General features: G+C 42.4%; 1 protein-coding gene and 1 pseudogene across 1 annotated transcript; both read right to left on the bottom strand.

Moving 5' to 3' along the window:
- Positions 1-11,116: 11,116 nt before the first annotated feature.
- On the bottom strand, positions 11,117-11,761 carry LOC147440606 (uncharacterized; annotated as a pseudogene).
- Positions 11,762-12,895: 1,134 nt separating this feature from the next.
- LOC147440607 (uncharacterized) lies at positions 12,896-13,543 on the bottom strand. The gene has a single exon (XM_086483319.1). It carries the CDS (start codon positions 13,541-13,543, stop codon positions 12,896-12,898), a length of 648 nt encoding a protein of 215 aa, XP_086339445.1.
- Between the last annotated feature and the right edge of the window lie 8,353 nt (positions 13,544-21,896).

Consider the following 21,896-nt stretch of genomic DNA (forward strand, 5'->3'; position numbering starts at 1 on the left):
AGCAGGGTATGAGAGTAGATTGAGATGAAGAAGGAGTATCTTACGAGAAAGATGTACATCTCCTCACATAATCACTCATATTAGCATAGCTTAGCTTAGTAATTAGCATGGTAGAGGAGATGAGCATGCATTGAATCTTGGATCTTGGTTGGATTTGCATCACAAAGCCAAGAGTTGTTGGTGTAGGCCTCCCTTCTCACAAGCTTGGAGTAGGTGGTAAGCTTTCCATTAAAGCTTGAGAAGGATAGAAAGTCTTCTTTACTTCACACATGAGATTGTGAGAGTGTGTGTGTGATAATGCCTTGCAAAAATCATCCCCCCCTCTCTCTTGGGTCACCCCTCTTGCTATTTGCTCTTGCTATTCTCTCATTGGACCTCCCTAGGGCTAGCCAATGACAATTAAGCGGCATAAGTGATAGCCTTCTGACATGTGTCCCCCTTTCCCCTTTTGTGAGAGCTTTAGGTAATTTAATAATTCAACTAAACTCTCATTGGACCCCTTTGCCTCCTGGCCAATAGGAATCAGGCAATCCATTGGGCTGTTGAATGCTCATTGGACCCCTTGGGAGACTGTCCAATAGTCTTCTAGAGGACTTAATTCTCATTGTTTCTTTTATCAAGTGTTTTTAAATTAATTAAACTAGATTTACTCTATAATTCTCATTGGTCCACCTCCAAGGCCATCCAATAGGAATTGGGTACACCTTGTGGGCATCTGGCCTAGGGAGTTGACATGTGTCCCTCATTCCCTTTGTGTAAAGGGAGCTTGTGTGTGTGTGTGTGTGTGGATTTCTCTCTCATCCCCTACATGCAAGGCTCGCCCCCTCCTAAGTAGGGATTGTAAAGACTTTTTTGTACACACACAAAGCATCCAATTCCCCTATGGTTGACCTTTGGACACAACATTTGTACTCTCTTTTCTTAGCGAAGAATAAGAAGAATCTTTCTATCTATGTGTGTTCTATGCTTGTCTTGTGTAGCTCTCTTACATCCTCATTCTTTACATGGTATCAAAGCCTGGTGCAGGCAAGAGAGGCTAAGAGAGCAAGAGCATCACAATCTCTTCGTTCGCAATCCACGTACAAGTTTCTGAATAGGTCTCCAAAATACAGTATACAGAGATTTACTGTACAAGTACATTGGTTGTATGCACGCTTGATTGTGGACACTCGTTGAGTGTAGAAAGTGTTACAGGTACCACAATAGCAGGTTCAACAGATTTGAAGGTTTTTGCAGATTGCAGCTATTTTGTCTTAGTGCTTCAAGATGTCTGACGGGTTCAGTCAGATTGTCAGTGAGAAGCTCGAGAAAAATAACTACCCTGCATGGAAGTTCAGAATAACTAATTTCCTAAAAGGGAAAGGTTATTGGGACTATGTAGAAGGAGACAATGAAAAGGAATCAGAGATTCCTAAGGAAAATGCTACAGCAGAGCAAAGAAAAGCTTTGAGGGACTGGCAACAAGGCCATAGCAAAGTTATGTATTGGCTTTCTATGAGCATAGCAGATGGCATGATGGGCTATCTACAGGATACTAAAACCCCCACCATTGCATGGAAAAACTTAGGCAGAGTGTTCAAAGTGAACAACAAGGCCAGGAAGCTTCAACTAAAGTCAGAGCTAAATCAAGTTAAGAGGAACAACCTCTCCATCAATGATTATGCCTTGAAGATCAAGAGTATCATTGAGGCTCTTGGATCTATTAAAGTCTTAGAGGAAGACGATGACATTGTCCGTGCATGCTTGGATGGTTTAGGAGATGAGTATGTACATTTCAGGTCTTCCATGAATACAAGAGATGACATCCCCGTGTTCCAAGATTTGATTTCTATGCTTAATCTTGAGGAGAAGAACCTTGGTCTTGACACATCTTCTTCTCATGGCAAAAATAAGTGTGAATAGGCCTTCTATTCTAACTCCAACAGAGGTAGAGATCGTGGTCGAGGCCCAAGCCGTTGCAGGGGCCAATCTCGAGAAGGTCAATCAAATCAAAACAATACAGGTGGCAAGGGAAACCAGTCTCAAGGCAGGGGGAGTGAAAGAGGTCGTGGTGCAGGATCAACCAAGCAGCAACATACTGCAGGTAGCAGAGAATGTTGGACTTGTGGTGAAAAAGGTCACATGTCACGTGACTATCCAAAGGGAAAAGCAAGTGGAAAGAGAGAACATGGCAACTATGCATCTACTAGCAGAGATGCAAATGACAGCAGAAGCGAGCGCATGTTTGTTATGCAGCATGTAATGAATACAATGACTACAAAGAATTCCACCCAAGATGATGTTTGGTATGTGGATTCAGGTGCCTCTAATCACATGACGTCTCGTGGAGAGTGGTTTAGAGATATGCGCAAACTAGATGTGTCAGGCTATGTGCAGACAGGAGATGACACAGCTCACCCCATTGCTCATGTAGGGGACATACCTCTAAATACAAAGAATGGGAAATCAAAGTACCTAGCAGATGTACTTCATGTCCCAAACATTACAAAGAATCTTGTTTATGTTGGGACAAATGGTTGAGCAGGGTTTACAGGTTTGCTTCAATCCGAATGGCTGTTATGTAGAAGATTTCCAGAATGGCTGTAAGATGATCAGAGAGGGCAAATGTGTGGGTAGAATGTTTACACTGAATGTAGACATGCCTGAGGTAAAAGCTACATTATTTGCACAGGGAACAGGTGTTGTGGCTGATGGTGACATTTGGCACAAACTCATTGGCCATGTCAATGAGTAGAGATTGTGCAGCATGCAATCAAAACAGATTGTAAAATGTTTACCCAAATTCAAGGTGGATGGTATGCATAAAGTGTGAGCAGCATGCCAGTTTGGAAAACAGTCAAAGGGCTCATTTCCACATGAGCGCAATGTATGTAAAAAGCCACTTGAGGTGGTGCACAAAAATGTTTGGGGTCCAACCGATACTGCAAGTCTACATGGTTGCAGGTATTATGTCTCTTTCATTGATGACCATACAACGAAATTATGGGTCTACTTCATGTGTAACAAAAGTGAAGTGTTTGGTCACTTTCAGGACTTCAAAGTCATGATTGAGAAGGAGACAGATATGAAAATCAAGACATTGAGGTCAGATGGAGGGGGAGAGTACTTCTCCAATGATTTGTCAGATTTTTTGCGAAAACATGGTATACGTAGGCAGTTTACATGCAGATATACTCCACAGCAGAATGGGGTCACAGAAAGGAAAAACAGGCACTTGCAGAGGTTGCACGTGCATTGATGAATGAGAAGAACATGCCTCATCATTTCTGGGTTGAAGCTATAAATACAACTGTGTACATTATGAACAGGACACCTACAGCTGCGGTGCATGACGTAACACCTGAGGAAAAGTTTACAGGTACAAAGCCTGATTTGGCACACTTGAAAGTGTTTGGCTGCATAGCTTACGTGCGTACCAGATGAGTTGCGTAGGAAATTGGATCCTAAAGTAGAGAAATGTATTCTTGTGGGATATTCCCTTGAACAAAAGGGGTACAGGTGCTACAATCCTACTACACGAGAATTACGAGTGAGTAGAGATGTAGTCTTTGATGAGATGAGCAGCTGGTATAGTAATGCACATGGCACTATTGGGGCTGATGTAAAAGATGATGTGGTTGTACAAAATGTGAGGCCACAGTCCACAGGTTTTGAGTGGATCACAAGAGTCCTCTTCTCGTGGCTCTGTTGAGAAGCCATGGAATGGTAGACTACGTACGCAGGTTACTCCACCAACAGGTACAGGGAATGTATCACGAAAAGGAAAGGAAAAGGTTGAACCTCCCTTTATGGCTGATGCATCATCAGGTTTTTCACATATAGACATGGATTCAGATGGTTCTGAACAAAGTCTAGATGAGGAATTTGGAGTTCCGGCTGTCAGGACACATGGTGTAAGGAAAGTACAAGAAGATGCTAGAGGGCAAAGGAGTGACCCATGACCACGCATATCTAACAAAGTCAAAAATCCAGTTCAGAAATTGACTTATGATGGGTATCTAGCGCATCACCAAGCCTACATGGCTAAGGTGATACAAGATGTGGAGCCCACATGTTTTGAGGATGCAGTTGGAAATGTACATTGGGATGATGCAATGAATGAAGAGATGGCTGCATTGGAAGTAAACGACACATGGGAGTTGGTGCCATTGCCAAGTGGCAAGAAAGCTATTGGCTGGAAATGGGTGTATAAAACCAAGCATAAGGCTGATGGTAACATTGAGCGCCACAAGGCAAGGCTGGTCGCAAAGGGTTATGCACAGACGTTGTGAGCGGGATGGAAACACACAGAACGCCTCTATAATGACCCGACACACACTCTTGGATTGATACACACACACACACTATGGGGCACCACTCGGCTTACACAACCCACCTGGCCGAGACAGGGAACACACCTATGGAGTGCGAGGAGAGAGACCACCCATTTACCCACTCCACACAGAGAGACACACACACCCAAAAAAATTAGCTCAAAAGAGGAGAATTTTTTATTTTTAGATACAATTGAGCTTGGGCCAACACCAATGGGCAAATAGCTCACACAATATGGGTAAAATATGTCAGATACAATCACGAATTGGAGCAGAAACTTTGCTCATAGGCGAAACTTACACAACAAAACCAGCAGACAAACAGTGAGGAATTTGGCAAAATGGATAGTGCCACCACATCTGGAACGTCTCAAAACCCTAGTCTACAATGTCAAAGTGCTCAAATCCGACCTCGGATGAGCAGTTTAGGGCCAAAACAGGCTCCAAAAATAGCAAAAACACAGTTGTGGTTGTTCCTCCTCTTCTCTCCACATTTTTTATGGCCTTCTCTCTATTTTTTCAGTTCCCACACTTAGATTTATTAGTTGGGCACCCTTGGCATTTTAGTTGACCTCAAACGGACCCCGAACAGGCCAAAAACTGACATCGCAGTGCATAGTTGTCACCCTACTGCATCCATTTGCACACTTGGCCCTCCACTTTTTCCAATAATTCATCCCGCCACCACGTGAATTGGCCCCAAAAGATGGTCCCTCATGATGACCTTTTTGCATAATTATCACAAAAAAACACCCACGTCGTGTCCGTACTTATCCACGTGCAAGTATTGACCCCATTCGACCTCCTGACGCCACTAGATGCCATCTGACGCACCTGCTTACCTCATGTCATCGGCGCGTGGATAGCTTCCTCGAGAAGTTTTACGTGCTAGAAAATCCTCATTATTATAGAAAAAACACACTGGTACTGTTAATAGTGAAAATCGATGCACTATGTACATGCTGTCCTACCTGTACACATGTGGCCCCCACGTAACCACCTGGCTCTAGAAAATGGGTAATCCTTTATTCGATGCACCATGCATGTGTATGTATATATGCGCAATCCCTTGCTCCAAAAAACTCCTGACAACGTATGGCATAGACTATGAGGAGACCTTTGCTCCAGTGGCAAAGATGACGACTGTGAGAGCTGTCATAGCAGTGGCTGCATCTAGAGGATGGATTATGCATCAAATGGATGTAAAGAATGCCTTCTTGAATGGTGAGTTGCAAGAGGAAGTGTATATGGATCAGCCACTTGGTTATGTCGATCCAGGTTACCCAGATTATGTATGCAGGCTTCTCAAAGCCTTGTATGGTTTGAAGCAGGGCGCTAGAGCATGGTATGACAGGATTGCCAAGTCTCTTGTCAGTATTGGTTTTAGGAGAGCTCATGCTGATCATTCACTCTATGTATGTGAGAGTGATATGGGGATAGTGGTCATTACCATATATGTAGATGACCTTATTATTGTGGGTGACAATACAATGGAGATTGACCATGTGAAGGGTCTTCTCAAACAGGAGTTTGAAATGAAAGATTTGGGTGAGTTGCGTTACTTTCTTGGCATTGAGGTGATCAGGACTCCAGAGGGTGTATGGCTGTCACAGAGACAGTATTCTTTGGACATGTTGTCAAAGTATGGTATGGCTGATTGTAAGACAATCTCTATTCCCTTGGATGTGAATGCAAAGCTGAGTGCAGAGAAGGGTGATGTTGTTGAGGATGTCAAGATGTACAGGAAGATAGTGGGTAGTATAATATACTTAACTATCACGAGGCCAGACTTGAGCTACACAGTAGGCTTGGAGAGTCAGTTCATGCAGCTTCTGAGGAAGCCACATTTGGATGGAGTATGACGCACACTTCGGTATGTGCAAGGAACTCTTGACTACGCATTGTTCTATGCAGCAGATGCGCCATTAGCATTGTATGGTATACAGATGCACATTGGGCAGGTAGCATTGTTGATAGGAGATCTACGAGTGGCTTCATGTTCTCTTTTGGGAGTGTTGCTATTACTTGGAGTAGCAAAAAGTAGCCTACGGTTGCTTTATCGAGCACAGAGGCCGAGTACAGAGGTGCAGCAGTTGCAGCATGCGAGGTAGCTTGGATACACACATTACTTGAGGACTTGGGAGTGCAGGTTGATCAGCACATTGTCATCCATTGCAACAACCTCAACAACATGCAGTTGGCTAGGAACCCAGTGTTCCATGCCAGGACCAAGCACATAGAGGTCCATTACCACTACGTTCGAGAGCGAGTGTTGGCAGGCAACATCGACTTGTTCTACGTCAACACAGAGGATCAGATAGCAGATATCTTTACCAAGGCCCTCGAAGCTGAGAAGCTTCAATGTTTTCGGACTATGCTTGGACTCTGCGACATGCAGAGCTCGAGGGGGAGTGTTGAGATGTCGAGCTCTACATCTTGAGCTAGCATCCACTATGGGTCTTGGCCTCTTACGGCATTTACTCACTGGCGCGTTAGGTGACCGACACGGAGGATCTCTGCCAGTGATTCTACAGCTGGACTATACTTCTAGTGCCAGCCTAGTATGCTTCTAGCGAGTTCACACTTAGTGATCGCATGTACATATGTGCTACTTTTCAGCTTTAGCACTTAGTCATTTTGTACTCTCTTTTCTTAGCGAAGAAGAAGAATAAGCTTTCTATCTCTGTGTGTTTTGTGCTTGTCTTCTGTAGCTCTCTTGCATCCTCATTCTTTACATCCATTTGCAATAAGGTCGGTTGTTTAGCCTTTCTTGTATCCAAGAATCTCATGAGACCCGTTGGAGGCATGTTGATCCCCTTGTTCTGTCTCTCTAACTCAATGACCCTATGGATGACCTCACAAACTCTTTGTTGTTGATCCTCCACACTAGAAGCACCCATTGTGGATTGTAGGACATCTAACCAACCCACGTGATAGGTGTGACCTGTGTATAGGTCGGTTAGAGTTTCTGTTTGTAGTTTGTACTCCCAGTTCTCATTTAAGAACGCTCCATCTAGGATTGAGGTGCTAGGGGTGTCCTTTGAGCTAGATGCAATGTTGCTTTCTAGGGGTTGGCCCTTAGCAGTTGCTAAGTCAGGAGCACTCGATTTCTCTCTTAGAAAGGATATTGACATAGGAGCTTTTGCTTTTAACTCTCTTCATTGTTCCGCCTTGCGTAAGCTCTCGACTTCCTTTTCCCTAGTCGCAATGATATATTTCTCAACCTCCTGCACTTTGGCAAAGCTTCTACCATCGGGTAATATGACCTCGGAGGGGAATAGCTCTGAAGAGTCAGGAGGTGCAGTGAATGAAGTATTCATGTGCACATTCTCTAAGGGCATAGGGTCTACTTTGGTCATGAATGGAGAATTTACTTCCCCACCCCCCTCATTTACATCATTAGCTCCATGTTTGGAGCGAGTGGCTCTACTAAAGGTTTCCTTCAAGCGTCTAAGCACGCTCGGCCCGGACCATAGGCCCATGGCATGCATGTCTTGGCTTGAGCTATCGGGATTAGGCGTTGGGAAACCCTCCATGATGTCATAGTCGGAGGAAGAGTCACTAGCCGCTATGTTCGGGTCTTGGTTTGTACTACCTTGGGTCCCCGTCGAGGGCCTTGAACCTAAGGTAGGTGGATATTGAGAACTCGCGTAAGTCGAAATTCTCTCTAGTTTCTCCGTCCCTAGCACACGACCAGAGCGGAGATGCATGTGCCTTTGGCACCCTACAAGCGTTGGCAAATAATCTCTAAGGTTAACCGCTTACTTTTCTAGGCGTCCGTTTTCACTCGTTTTTTTATGTCTTTTAATGATCTATTTTGTTATTAAAGTGTGTGGTAGATCAAAATGAGCGTATCGCTCAGAGGGTCGTGGTGTGATTTACAACACAATGTTCGATCACCTGAAGCTCCATTGGTCCTCAAAAAAAGCGGATTTTTAGCTACGTGTGAAGCTAAAATACATAATTTTAAAGGGCGACTGAGGCCTGAGCCTGAGCGTGAGCTTGGGCTTGGGTCTGGGAGATATTGCCGATCCGGGTCCTACCTTTAAATTCTTTTCATTATTATTTTTTTTAAAATTTTTTTTGGATAAGGTCGTCGCGGTCTGTGCGCGAGCACACACACACTCTACCTACCTACTTAAAACTAATACACCTATTGTTACACACTAACACACTTCATTAGCTCTAACAGATCTACTTCCTACTTACTATACTTTGCATTACACAGAACTAACACCTTATCACAGAGAAAACACAGTACCTTTCAAAACTTCATTAACAAAGAAATACACAGTAGCAAAAACAAAATCCTTCTTCTCAACACACACACCTTCCTTTCCTACCTTTCCTACAATTGAAATTGCACCACAAAAGAAGTACAGAGTGCCATTCAAGCTTAGTGTATGGCATTCCCCGGCAGGCGATGCCAAAAATGTGCGTGTATGTCGCACGTGTCAATGCAAGGAACTTGCCGATACACTGTGTGCAAGCCACAAACGGCTCCAAGCACGCAACTAGCCTAAACTAGTAAGCTCAAAGATGGCGATGGTGTGTCACTCACCGCTCTACACTTGTTGTCGTGGAGGATTCCTTGCCGCGAAGAAGAAGGAGCCGCCACTGCGCCACGGTCAACCGCTTCGTCGCCGTCGTGCCGTCATCGTAATGCTCGATCGCACACTCTCTCTCTCTCTCTCTCTCTCTCTCTCTCTCTCACGCATACACACACACACACACACACACACACACACACACAAAAAGAGGTGAAGAAGAAGAAGATGGAGATGGAGCAAGAGCACTCTTCAATTGCACAAATGAAAGAATGAGTGAATTTTAGGTTTAGTTGACTTTTATATGAGCTCGCTCCATTCACACTTGGGCGCCCATGCTTAGCCAACTAATCCCTAGAATGTTCCAGTTAGAGTGTGCCTCTCATCGGCGATCACTCTTACCCTTTTCCTAATGGACCGACAAGCCCGGTACCTGACTCTACTAAATAAATAATACGACGTCCGTCTTAAGTGATAGGAATGTGCGTGAGGATTAGCATTCACAAATCTTAGTGATGGTGGTGGAATTCACAAAGTCCTTCATTAGACTAGAATTAAAGGTACTTTGTGAGGCTAAGTAATATGGTAGCTTTTTATATGGTTGTTCAAATTCAAGGTACAACCAAGAGTACCCACATAGGCACTTTGTACATATTGTTGTATTACTTGGTAGCGTTTATAGTACCTATCATAGGTACATTAACAAAATATATGCTTTTATCTCTCAAGGTACCTTTAATATGTGGATACTTTGAAAGTACCTATGCCCTATTTCCAAAGTACCATGCATATGTTTGTACATTGTGAAAGTACATGTCTTTTTTTCCCTAAGTATCATGCATGTGTTTGTACCATGGGAACGTACATATTCCTTTGTTGTTGCAAAGTGCCTTTCATATGTGCTCGGTAAGTTCTTATGATTGGTACTCTGAGCTTGTCCGTGGTACTCTCATAGGTACTTAGAGTGTATCCTTGGTACATTTTTGACATGGACTAATATTTACTTGTCAAGTGTGGTGCAAAAAGAACTAATTGAGCTACTAGCATCAGAAGCTACATGTGCTGCTCAAGTCACATTATCTGAGAGCTTGCTGGATCAAGTGAAGAGAGGTGACTCAATGTTGCTACGACCGACAGCTCGCAAGCATGGGAGTGACCAATATGCCAAAGTGACTGTTCCAGGAGCATGTGATGCATGTGGTTTAGATTTTGTGGCTTCCAACGTTGTGTGTGTGTGTGTGTGTGTGTGTGTGTGTGTGTGTGTGTGTGTGTGTGTGTGTGTGGTGATGCATACCATGCTTTGTGTTTTGCTAGATGGGATGGGTCAGAGAAAGAATGTGCTAACCCATCCTGTAAGCAGAGTACTCAAGAATTGGCAAAGTCGATGCCTGTGCATAATGGTTGGTTTTCTATTCTCCATGTCTATCAAGATTAATAGAGTTTGTTAAGAATGTAAGAAACTTTTTTGATTACACAAGCTACAACTTATGTGGTGTAGTTGCAGGTTCCACTCATATGCCATATGTGGCAACATTACTAGCTAAGATGCCAAACCTAACTGTTGATCCAACTCTGGACGCCCACACCATAGACACAGACATGCAATTTGATGATCAATTCATCCTAATGGGTTGCAGCAGCTACAGGGGGTGGCGTCTGAGGTTTATTGTATATGTTGTATATGAATCCTTCATACATAATATAGCTTGCCATGCAGACTAGAACTATAATTGTATGATTATCTGCATGCCATAAGGGCATGTGCCCACAAATATGACAAATTAGCCTCACTCGGGCTTGAATACCCAGCAATCCCCCCCTCAAGCCCAAACTGGATACTCACTTCCCATGATATCTTGAGATTTTGTTGTACTTGTCAATCGTGAGTTTGAGGTTCTCTCACAACCAAGGATTTATGGTGTATCCATAACGGTGCTTTGGTAAGTAACCCCCCCTTGAACAAATAGGGTGTAGGTCAAAATAGATTAGCTACCAACAAAAGGAGTTTTTGGTTCACTGCCAAACCTTGGGTTTAAGGTGCACCCACTAACCTCATGAGAAATGAGAAAACTAGGTTGAGAACATATATATTTAGGGAGGTCTTACCACTTATGTGTGGCAGTGTTTATAGCCCGCCGTACGAATATGTCATGGCAGTAAACTGATAATTGATGGACTAAAATAAATCTTTGACAAAAAATATATGGTGTTGAAACCATAACATATCTATGAAACTTAATAAAGAAGTTTTTGAAGTCATATAACGCGCTCTTGAAGCTGATGTTTGTGTTCTCCATGAGTTGTCTTAGTGCTAGAGCTTGCTTTGTATATAGTTTGTGGCCACCATCGACACTTGGTAGGTGTGATCGACAAATAAGTAAAGAGACTTATAGCAGATAGGACAGACACAAGAGGTCCATACTTAATGGCAAAATCATTCAGCCAAAGAGACTTTTGTTCAGCGGACTTCTCTCCAAGTAAGTCCAATTTGTGGACCGGGGTGGAAAATGCTTCCTGTAGTGCATATTTTTAGGTGATCTTGTATCTAACAATAGCAGGGGCTCCATAGAAGAAACCTTTTTCCCTTGACTCTAAGACAAAAACATGAACCACAGACTTCCTCTCTTCTAGCTTTTCCCATGAGTAGGAAGCGTTTCCATTAACCAGGTTAAACTTTTTACTAGTCCTTGTGTCGTCATTTAAAACCACATCATACGTAGTGCTGAAGTCTACGCTATGGAGACTGATGGAGACGGTGACATGCTCTATGGATTTGAGCTTTGAGATGGAAGCACGGTTGTGCACCACTAGGAAGGCTTCATCTGTTTCACTCGTGCAAGGGAAAAAGAGCAGGAGAAACAAGACTTCAAAAGCCCATAGCAGTAACAGATCTACAGCCATGCTGACTTTATGCCCTTTGGCTCCAACCACCTTCTGAGATGCTCATTGTGGCTCTGTGTAGTTAGGGAGATGCATGTCGATATGCCTGAGGGTAAGCACTACGATACCGCATACTGCTGCGACACTAATCGGGAAAAGGGAATCCATTGCTTCTTCTTTGAGGGCATCCACCTCTCACCTGTGGCATTTAAGGACTGTCAAGGCTTTGTTCTGTAGCCACTACATCTGCGTTTTTAGATGCACCTCACAAGGCTTTCCAACTTTTGCAATCGAACTTGGCCTGTCCACCTGCAACAACTGCCTATAGCACGCCTTGGCTCACCAGCTTTGATACCAGATGATGGGTTGCAGTAGCTACAGGGGGTGGTTTCTGAGGATCACCATGATCTTGAGGGTGTGCAGAGAAACGAGAGCGAGAGAGGAGAGAGAGAGAGAGAGTTCGACACTCCAATGAAAAACACGCTATTGTATTAAATTGTATATGTTGTATATGAAGCCTTAATACATAAATATAGCTTGACATGAAATGGCCATGCAGACTAGAACTGTAATTGTATGCTTACCTACATGCCATAAGGGCATGTGCCCACGGGTATGAAAAATTAGCCAACTCGGGCTTGAATACGGAGCAATAATTGTTGGGTATTCAAGCCCGAGTTTGGCTAATTTTTCATATCCGTGGGCACATGTTCTTATGGCATGCAGATAAGCATGCAATTACAGTTCCAGTCTACATGGACATTGCGTGGCAAGCTATTTATGTATTAAGGCTTCATATACAACATATACAGTTTAATACAATAGGGTGTTTTTTACTACAGTGTCGAACTCTCTCTCTCTCTTCTCTCTCGCTCTCGTTTCTCTCCACGCCCTCAAGGCCATGGTGATCCTTAAACGCCACCCCCCATAGCTGCTGCAACCCATTAACCTCATGAGAAATGAGAAAACTAGGCTAAGAACAGATATATTTTGGGAGGTCTTACCACTTATGTGTGCCAGTGTTTATAACCACTACAAATATCTCATGGTAGTAATTGATAACTGATGGACTAAAATAAATCATTGACAAAAAATATATGGTGTTGAAGCCATAACAGATCTATGAAACTTAATAAAGAAAAATAGTTTTTGAAGTCATATACCATGCTCTTGAAGCAGATGTGTGTATTCTCCATGAGTTGTCTTAGTGCTAGAGCTTGCTTTGTATATAGTTTGTGGCCACCGTCGACGCTTGGTAGGTGTGATCAACAAATAAGTAAAGAGACTTATAGTAGCAGATAGGACAGACACAAGAGGTCCATACTTAACGGCAAAATCATTCAGCCAAAGAGACTTCTGTTCAACGGACTTCTCTCCAAGTAAGTCCAATTTGTGGATCGGGGTGGAAAATGCTTCCTGCAGTGCAAATTTTGTAGCGATCTTGTATCTAACAACAACAGGGGCTCCATAGAAGAGACCTTTATCCCTTGACTCCAGGAAAAAAACATGAACCATAGACTTCCTTGCTTCTAGCTTGTCCCATGAGTAGGAAGGGTTTCTATTAACCAGGTTAAACTTTTTACTAGGCCAGGTGTCGTCATTTAAAACCACATCATACACAGTGCTAAAGTCTACGCTATGGAGGCTGATGGAGATGGTGACATGCTTTACGAATTTGAGCTTTGAGATGGAAGCACGTTTGTGCATCACCAAGAAGGCTTCGACTGTTGCACTCGTGCAGGGGCAAAAGAGCAGGAGAAACAGAACTTCAAAAGCTCGTAGCAGTAACAGATCTACAGCCATGCCAACTTTGTGCCCTTTGGCTCCAGCCACCTTCTGAGATGCCCATCGTGGCTCTATGTAGTTATGGAGATGCATGTAGATATGCCAGAGGGTAAGCACTACAATACTGCATACTGTTGTGACACTAATTGTGAAGAGGGAATCCATCGCTTCTTCTTTGAGGGCATCCACCTCTCACCTGTGGCGTTTAAGGACTGTCAAGGCTTTGTTCTGTAGCCACTGCATCTGCATTTTGAGATGCACCTCACAAGGCTTTCCGACTTTTGCAATCGGTCTTGGCCTGTCCACAAGCAACAACTACCTATAGAACGCTTGGCTAACCTGGCTTTGATACCAGAGGATGGGTTGTAATAGCTAGGGGGGGTGGCATCTGAGGATCGCCATGGCCTTGAGGGCGTGCAGAGAAACGAGAGCAAGAGAGAAGAGATAGAGAGTTTTCGACACTGCAGTAAAAAACATGCTATTGTATTAAATTGTATATGAAGCCTTAATACATAAATATAGCTTGCCATGCAGACTGGAACTGTAATTGCATGCTTATCTGCATGCCATAAGGACATGTGCCCATGAGTATGACAAATTAGCTGAACTCGGGCTTGAATACCCAACACATCCTTGGCAAGTGACAAAACTCAGGCTTGTGAGGAAGGCTCACATGTGGCAATTGACAAAACCCCAGCTGCTAAGGTGGAGCCCTCTCAATAGGCAATAGGTAAACTAGAACCAAAGGAAACTGAACCAATGGAAAATGGTGATGTTAAGATGACAGATTCTGTAGCGCAAGAGGGGTGGAAGCGGTGCAATGGCTCATGGTGATGTAAATCCAAATTCCCATGTCTTCCTTAGTGATATGGTGAAGAAGTCAAGGAAGCAGAAGAAACATGATGATGGTAAGTTGTTTTGGCTATCTAGGACTTGTGGCTCCCTACAGGAATTGAATAAGTTTTATTCATGTGTCTCTTTATGGTGGAGCTTGACAATCCAAAAATACGTGAGCATCAGAGATGAACCACTCAAAGAAGCAAAGTAACAAGGTTGAGGAAGAGAACAATGGTGAGACCTCTTTTACTCATGTCTTGTTCAGGAAAAGAATCTCAGCATGTAGAGGAATTTTGTAGGGTCAACCTCATTGATAGTTTTATCTCTATAGCACATGTTCATGCTCATCAGCGTGTAAGTCGCTTGGGTTTTGGTTTTAGGTGGAGATGGAAAATTGATAAAACGTTACACCTAAAAGTTATTAGAATGGCTGACAATAGTAAAGAGAGTGAAATTAATGTTGATAACTTTGATTTTGCTAATGAGCAGGCTACTAATGATGGCCCGATGCTTGTTAAATATCTTGTTTCTAGGCTTCAACAAGCCATGAGAAATCCATCCCTCCAAAGTGAAGTGCAACGGCAGCTTCGTGCTCATCGGATTCTCCAAGCTCCCCACCATGATGAGAGAGCACGTAGGAAGCCTCCTTGTGAGACTTCCAAAAGAGGTCTCTCTCCAATTCGGGAAGAAGAAGAGGATCCATATGAAGGGCTCAGAAATTTTCTCCTTGAGGACGCATCTCCTTCTCAAAGGAGAATTCAAGAACCTCCACCGAGGGAACGAGAAAGAATTGAGTGTCCTACCACCTCGGTAGAGATGGCTCCACGGAGACGGCGGGCTAAATCCTCTTCATCACCTCCAAAACGGAGAAGACCATTGTATACTTCTCCACACCATACTTCAAAGAGGGATGACAAAAAGCAAGAGAAGAAAAAGGCGAGAAAGAGGACATCCTCTTCTTCATCCTCTTACTCTTATGAAAGTGATGGTGAAGACAACAAAGATCAAGGCAAGAAAAAGGCAAGAAAGAGGTCACCCTCTTCTTCAAATTCTTCACCTTCCGCAGAAAGTGACGATGCAACCTTTGAGCCATCAAAACGAAGAGGTCATAGGAAATCCTATGCCGCATGGAAGAGGTCATCCAAGTTCAAGAAATTCAAAGAGGGAGGGAAGATCATCTCCTTCCTTATCAAAATGGCACTTTTGGTGCTACGGACAAATTCTTGGCCTTTATTCAACAGCTCAATGCGTTGTTTGGAGATGAGGGCTTCACAGAGTCCTCTAAGCTACACCATGTAGTTATGAACTATCAAAAGTCCGCCAGGCAATGGTGGTCTAGCCTACGGGCTAACAGTGAAGATCCACGAACATGGAAAGCTTTAAAAGCTTCCATTATGAAGCAGTTTTTGGCCACCGATGCCAAAGACAAAGTACTCACCGAATGGCGAAGCTTAAAGCTCTCTCCCTATGAATCCATTCACAAATATGTAGACAAGTTTTGGGACCTACAACTCAAAGCCACTGTCTTCAAAAAGTTGGATTTTGGAGAGAAAAAGCACTGTGCGGGCTTAACTAAAGAAATGGTGCAGTATGTCAACTCCCAAAGACCACGCACCATATCAACGGTTATACACCATACTATGGTGGTCTCTCGAATCAATTTTCAAATAGGGGCTAAAAGAAATTTTAAGCCCACGGAAAACAAGGGTTCCAATGAGCCTAAGGGGAAGGACAATGTCCAAAAGTCTCCTAAGGGCAATCTCAACAAAGCTAAAGAGAAGGGAGTTTACAAAGGAAAAAATAAACTCTCTCCTAAAGAGCTTGAGCGTTATCGCAAGGATAGACGTTGTTTCAAGTGCGGCGAGCAAGGACATGCGTACCGCACTTGTCCCCAAAAGAACACCAGCCATGAACCTCCTAGAGCTACCTTGGTCAAAATCCAAGAGGAGGAAACTCACCACAAATGATATCCTCTATGCCATGCTTGGGGAAATGTTTGGAGGTGATAACAACATACAAGTGCCCACCTAGCCAAGGCGCCCGTTGGGTCAGCCGGCCAAAGTTTTGATGTGGTCACATTATTTTTCGATGTTTAATACATCAAACCCTGTAAAATACTAATGTCAATCGTCTATGTCAAGTCTAAGTCAAAGATGTAATTTTTTCAATGATGTATGTAAAGGTCCATGAGAAGTTGGCCGCCGGCCACTTTAGAAAGCCCTAGGTATATAATACACTAAGGTTAGTGGGAAAGAGAGATCATTTTTTGAAGATAAGTGACTATTGCGTTACGCACAGAGAGTTGCCTCTTTGCTCAAACTTGTAATCATCGCTTCTGTGGCTATGGTAATCCAAATTCAGTTTTGTTTCTTGCATTGTGTTCCTCTTACTCTACTCTTTCATTCAAGTGTAAGCATTCAAGATTCGGTGAAGGTTTCAAATGCATCCGTTTAGGCCTTAAATCGTTGTTTTGAGTGTTTATATGCGTATTTTATGTTGTTTTGACCCTAGGAGAGGCTTTAGGGACCCAAAAACGACCCTTTAGACTCATCCGTTTCTGTTTTTGCATATTGTGGGATGAACGATCGCGATCTTTGTACCTCTCCAAAATGCTGTGACAGTGATAGGGTATGTTCCTTATAGTCCCTTGTAGCTTCCCTTCAAGTTTCAGGCGATTCCGATATGATTTGCATGGTGAACGGGCGTGATGACTGTAGAGCTATGTAGAAGGACATAGGTAGATTACTTGGCTTTAGTGCGTTTGATTTGCTTGTAGAGTTAGTAGTTGCATTTCTTCGAGTTCACTTCATTAGGATTGACACCCTAGTGAGTTTCCATGCCTCATCCGAGTCGCTTCCCCTATATCGATAATTTTATGTTGATGCTTCAGAGCTATGCTATGGACGTCCGTTGCGGCGACCGGCAAACATTGGCGCCGTTGCCGGGGAATGAATCTTAGGTGATGAGTGACCGAGTGCGTATTCAGAGTTTTCTTATTGTTCCAAAAGATAATTTCCATTCCATTTACATTTCAGTGAAGCATCTAGACAGGGGTTTAGTGCTTAGTGGAGTCTAGGGTTGGTGGACTGGCTAGATCTACTATTGAGAGATATAGGGAGTTGTGAGTGAGGTTGCTTTAAGCTTTTTTTCTCTTCAAATTTCTTTGTATTGATTGAGTACTGATCCATCATCCGTTTTTTATCCTGTTTATTTTGTTTGATTCATTTTCTTATGTTCTTTCATTTCTGTACTTAGGAGTAGGATTAGTAAATCACATTCCAGTCAGATTTGGGGTAAAAGTTAGAGTCGAGAAACCAGAAAACCATAACTTTGGCAAAAAGGCCATAAGACTCTGAAATTTTGAAAATCTGACCAAACAGAGCTGAAATTGATTCAAATCACAAAGTGGTAGCACCAAACACTGGGAAACACTTGTCAGAGGGAGCATACAAAATTTCATCAGATTTGGCCCAGGTACTAGGATCGCGATCGGTGTACCTCAGTGTTAGAATTGTACAAGATTTAACATGTGCCTTCCTGATAAGATTCTAAACAAGTTTGTCTAAAGCAACCACACCCAGAAACATTAAAAAATAAGAAAATCAGGCCACTTGGACAAAACCAGCCTGATAGACCTAGAAACTGTAAAATCTTGACTTTTGGTGATCCAAATGCAAAAAAACTTGGGGGATAGCCTTAAAACATCAGTGTCTACAAGCATGCCAAATTTGGTCTAACTTGGGCTCCAAACTACGATCGCGATCGGTGTACCTAAGTGTGCTAGATTTTGACCAGATTTCATCTGTGGGATCCTCAGGTATATACAAACATAAAAGTCTAAAGGACCTAGGGTCAAAAACCACAAAAAACAGGTCAAAACCATTGAATACAGATCCAAATCAAAAACTGCTAAACTAGCATAGAAATTGACTTTCAGTAGACCAAAACACATCAAAACTGGGAAGAAACCATGCAAAGGGATAGCCTGTGCATAGGACAAACCTAGGTATCTCTCAAATCCCCAAATCAAACATCAAAATCAACTCCATTAGATGGCATAACTAACTTCAAGCTTCTCCATGCACCTATGTGTAATGATGGAATAGAGCACTCACAATGCACACACTCTACACAACTAGGCTTGAAGAGTGGTGTGTTATGTGTTGAGAATGGTGTGGTGTAGTGTGATCATGTGTTGATTTACAAGGGAGAGAAAGGCTCTATTTATAGGTTTTAGAAGCCTCGATTTGGATTAGGCCTAATCAAGTTTATTTGAAGGAATAAAAGATTATGCATAGTTTTATTTTTTTTAATGAGGGTGGGTCTCTCTTGTCCTTTGAGTCACATGGATGTGGGCTCAAGGGAAGAGAATTATTGAGGATGAAAGGAGAGAGGGATTGAGTGAATAATTTGGGAGGGCCTACTCTAGTAGAGGGTGAATTTTACAATAAGGTTAGTGGTTAGTAGTTAGTAATTATCACTAAAAAATATTTACAAAATCATTCACCAAATGGTGAGATATATGATGAGAAAAGTTAGAGAAGGGATAAGCTTGTAAAGCAAGGTTGAAGCTTGGAGAAGTTGACATTCACCTCTTTACAGCACCGGTAGAAGAAGCGGTCAGTATGGCGAAGTAGCACGTGTCGATGAAGCTATGTTATCTTCAAACCTTGGAAAATTCATGATAAAATCCTTCATTTGCAGAGGTTATCCTTGGATTTTTGTTGATTTTTTGAAGTTCTTTACAAAGCTGAAGAGAGTATGGTAATATGGACATATATGTAGAGAGAAAGGGGGACACATAGGGTGTAGAAATGCAAGATGAAGGCTATGGAGATGTGACAGATGTGGCAATGGTGAAGAGGGTGAATTAGGACATGGGAGTTGTGGGTTTGGGAGTGGGAAGGAGAGGGAGGAGTGTGTGGGAAAGAGGAAAATGATAAAGTGGAAGAGGGAGTGTGGCTGCATAGCATGGGCAAACTCCACCAATAAAATCATAGCTCACAGCTCATAGCTCAAAAAAATATGAAAAAATTTGAGATGAAATTTCAGCTCACGAGCTACAACTTTTGTTTGTATCACCTTTTCAAATTCATGGAGCATGTGATCTTTAAAAATCCAGCAAAACCGATTGTTTTTTCCACTGCACAAAGTCCTTGTGAGGTCTTTCTTTGGATGATTCTTTTGAATACCTCCAAGAGTGACCTCCCCATGGTGCATGCATGCATTCCACATACCCTTGACCTTATTTGGTAGGTCTATAATTGAAGATATTGTTGAGATCATGATATAAATGAATAGTACAACTAAAGAAATCAAATATTGAGGGGTCTAAAAAAAATATGTACATGTCAAATATAAATAATATAGGTGGAAAAAATATAAAGGGGTTAAAATAAATCTCTCTCATTATAAGTCTACCATAAAAAGATGAATATTTTTGGTGGTCTAATTTATGAGAGTAATAGAGAATAGATGTAGGAAGGAAAAAATCACAATAGTGAAAAAATATACACATAAATAGAACTAGTTTTTTTGGATTTTTATTGGGATGGAGTTACACCAAAAATAAGAGAAGCTTGCATGAAATTATTTTTATATGGAATAAAGAGTATGCAAAATGGTAAGAAAAAATATGGTAATGGTGAGTCAATGTACATAGAATAAATAACACACCATAGGTAGAAATATTTAAATAAATACCAAAATAATTATGAAAAATCCTTTTATTTAGGCCCTATATACAATGAAATATTTACACACAAATGAGCCATAATATACTTATAATTTTTATTTTTTTTATTTTTTGGCTCAACTAGCCCAGTGACTAGCTAATTAAGGGTTTTTAAGAAGATATGGGAAAAGTCCCCTAACTCACACACACCTATATACAGTGAAATGGTAGGGATAGCCACAGTGTTTGGATGATTTTGGTAGGGTGGGTTAACTCACTATGGCAATTACGAAAAGCCGAAAAATGGCTATCATTAGCCCTCCCCCAGGATGATAATATATTTATGTACCATCATAGAGCATCTTTTTCAAAGAGAGTGCTTCAGAGTCCTTGACGAAATCTTCATTGTTTGGCCCCTCAAAATTTTGGCTAGAGTTACACTCATGCTTCATGTAACAATACTTACATGAGACAGCTGCCCTTTGACAGATCTTTGGTAGATCCTTTGGTAGAAGGCGACTCAAATAGGGCTTCAAGCGATAACCATTTCCCTTCCTAGAGTGCTCTTTCTCATTCAAGTCCATAAGTTGATAGTAACTTGAATTGAAAGCCTTCTTAACTATGTATGGCCCCTGCCATCTAGTTTCAAATTTGGCATCAAAACGATTATCGAGTCGATTGTCATACCTTAGCACAAGATCTCCTTCATTGATGCCTTTGTCCTTTAGTTTCTTGTCAAGCTTCTCCTTCGCCTGCGTAGCTGTCCTCTTGTAGCACTCGTATGCTGCTTCTCTTTTCCACTCAAGCTCAGGTAAGGTAAGAAGTCGATCCATCCATGCTTCTTGATCATCTTGTGTTGCTTTGCCATGAAGTCGCATTGTTGGAATGTTGAGCTCAATTGGTTGTAAAGCCTCTTGACCATAGACCAAGTGAAATGGTGTGAACTCCGTGGCTTCCCTATATGTGGTTAGATACGCCCACAAGGCACCATCCAAGAAGTCATCCCACAACTTTGTCTTGTTTCTCACCATCTTTCTAATGATGCCTGCAATGACACCATTAGCTTTTTCTACCAGACCATTGGATTGGGGATAGTAGGGTGTACTATGACGATGTAGAATGTGAAGTTCATCACAGACTTCTGTAAGCAAGCCCTTTCTAAACCCTGGACCATTATCAGAAACAATCTCCAAAGGTGTGCCAAATCTACAACAAATGTGAGTGTAGACAAATTTGCTCACTATCCTCTCATTTACCTTTGCCACACTTTGTGCTTCTACCCATCTCGTCATGTAGTCTACGGCCACCAAGATATACGATTTCCCATTTTTAGTCCTAGGCAATGGACCCATAGCATCAATGCCCCATTTTTAAAATGGACCATTTGCAAGGACTAACTGACGTGGACCATGTAACAGACGCTTGTTTCCATTAATCTGACAATTGTGACAGCTTTTACACCAATGTTGAACATCAATGTGCAAGCTTCGCCAAACATATCCGGCAAGCAAAATATTTTTTGCAGTGAGTTCCTGTACAAAATGACCACCACACGCTTCCTCATGCAAACCTTTTAGAATGGCTGGGATTTCCTCAATAGTTGGTACTCTTCTGCACACTTGATCCTTCCCTCTTTGGTAGAGGGATCCTTCTACGAAGAGATACGTGCTTGCCTTCTTCATGAGTCTCCTCTTTTGAGCCTTCGTGAAGTCTTGTGGAAACTCACCCTCCAAAATGTAGCTAATAATGGGAGTCAATGACTCCAATCCCTGGTATCTCGGTTGCTTGACAGTTGCTGCCACCATGATGACCTGCACTTCTTTCTCAACACATGTAACTACTTGCTATGCAAGTAAATCG

This window comes from Adiantum capillus-veneris, chromosome 15, assembly GCF_014529385.1.
Source record: "Adiantum capillus-veneris isolate H3 chromosome 15, ASM1452938v2, whole genome shotgun sequence".
NCBI lineage: Eukaryota > Viridiplantae > Streptophyta > Polypodiopsida > Polypodiales > Pteridaceae > Adiantum > Adiantum capillus-veneris.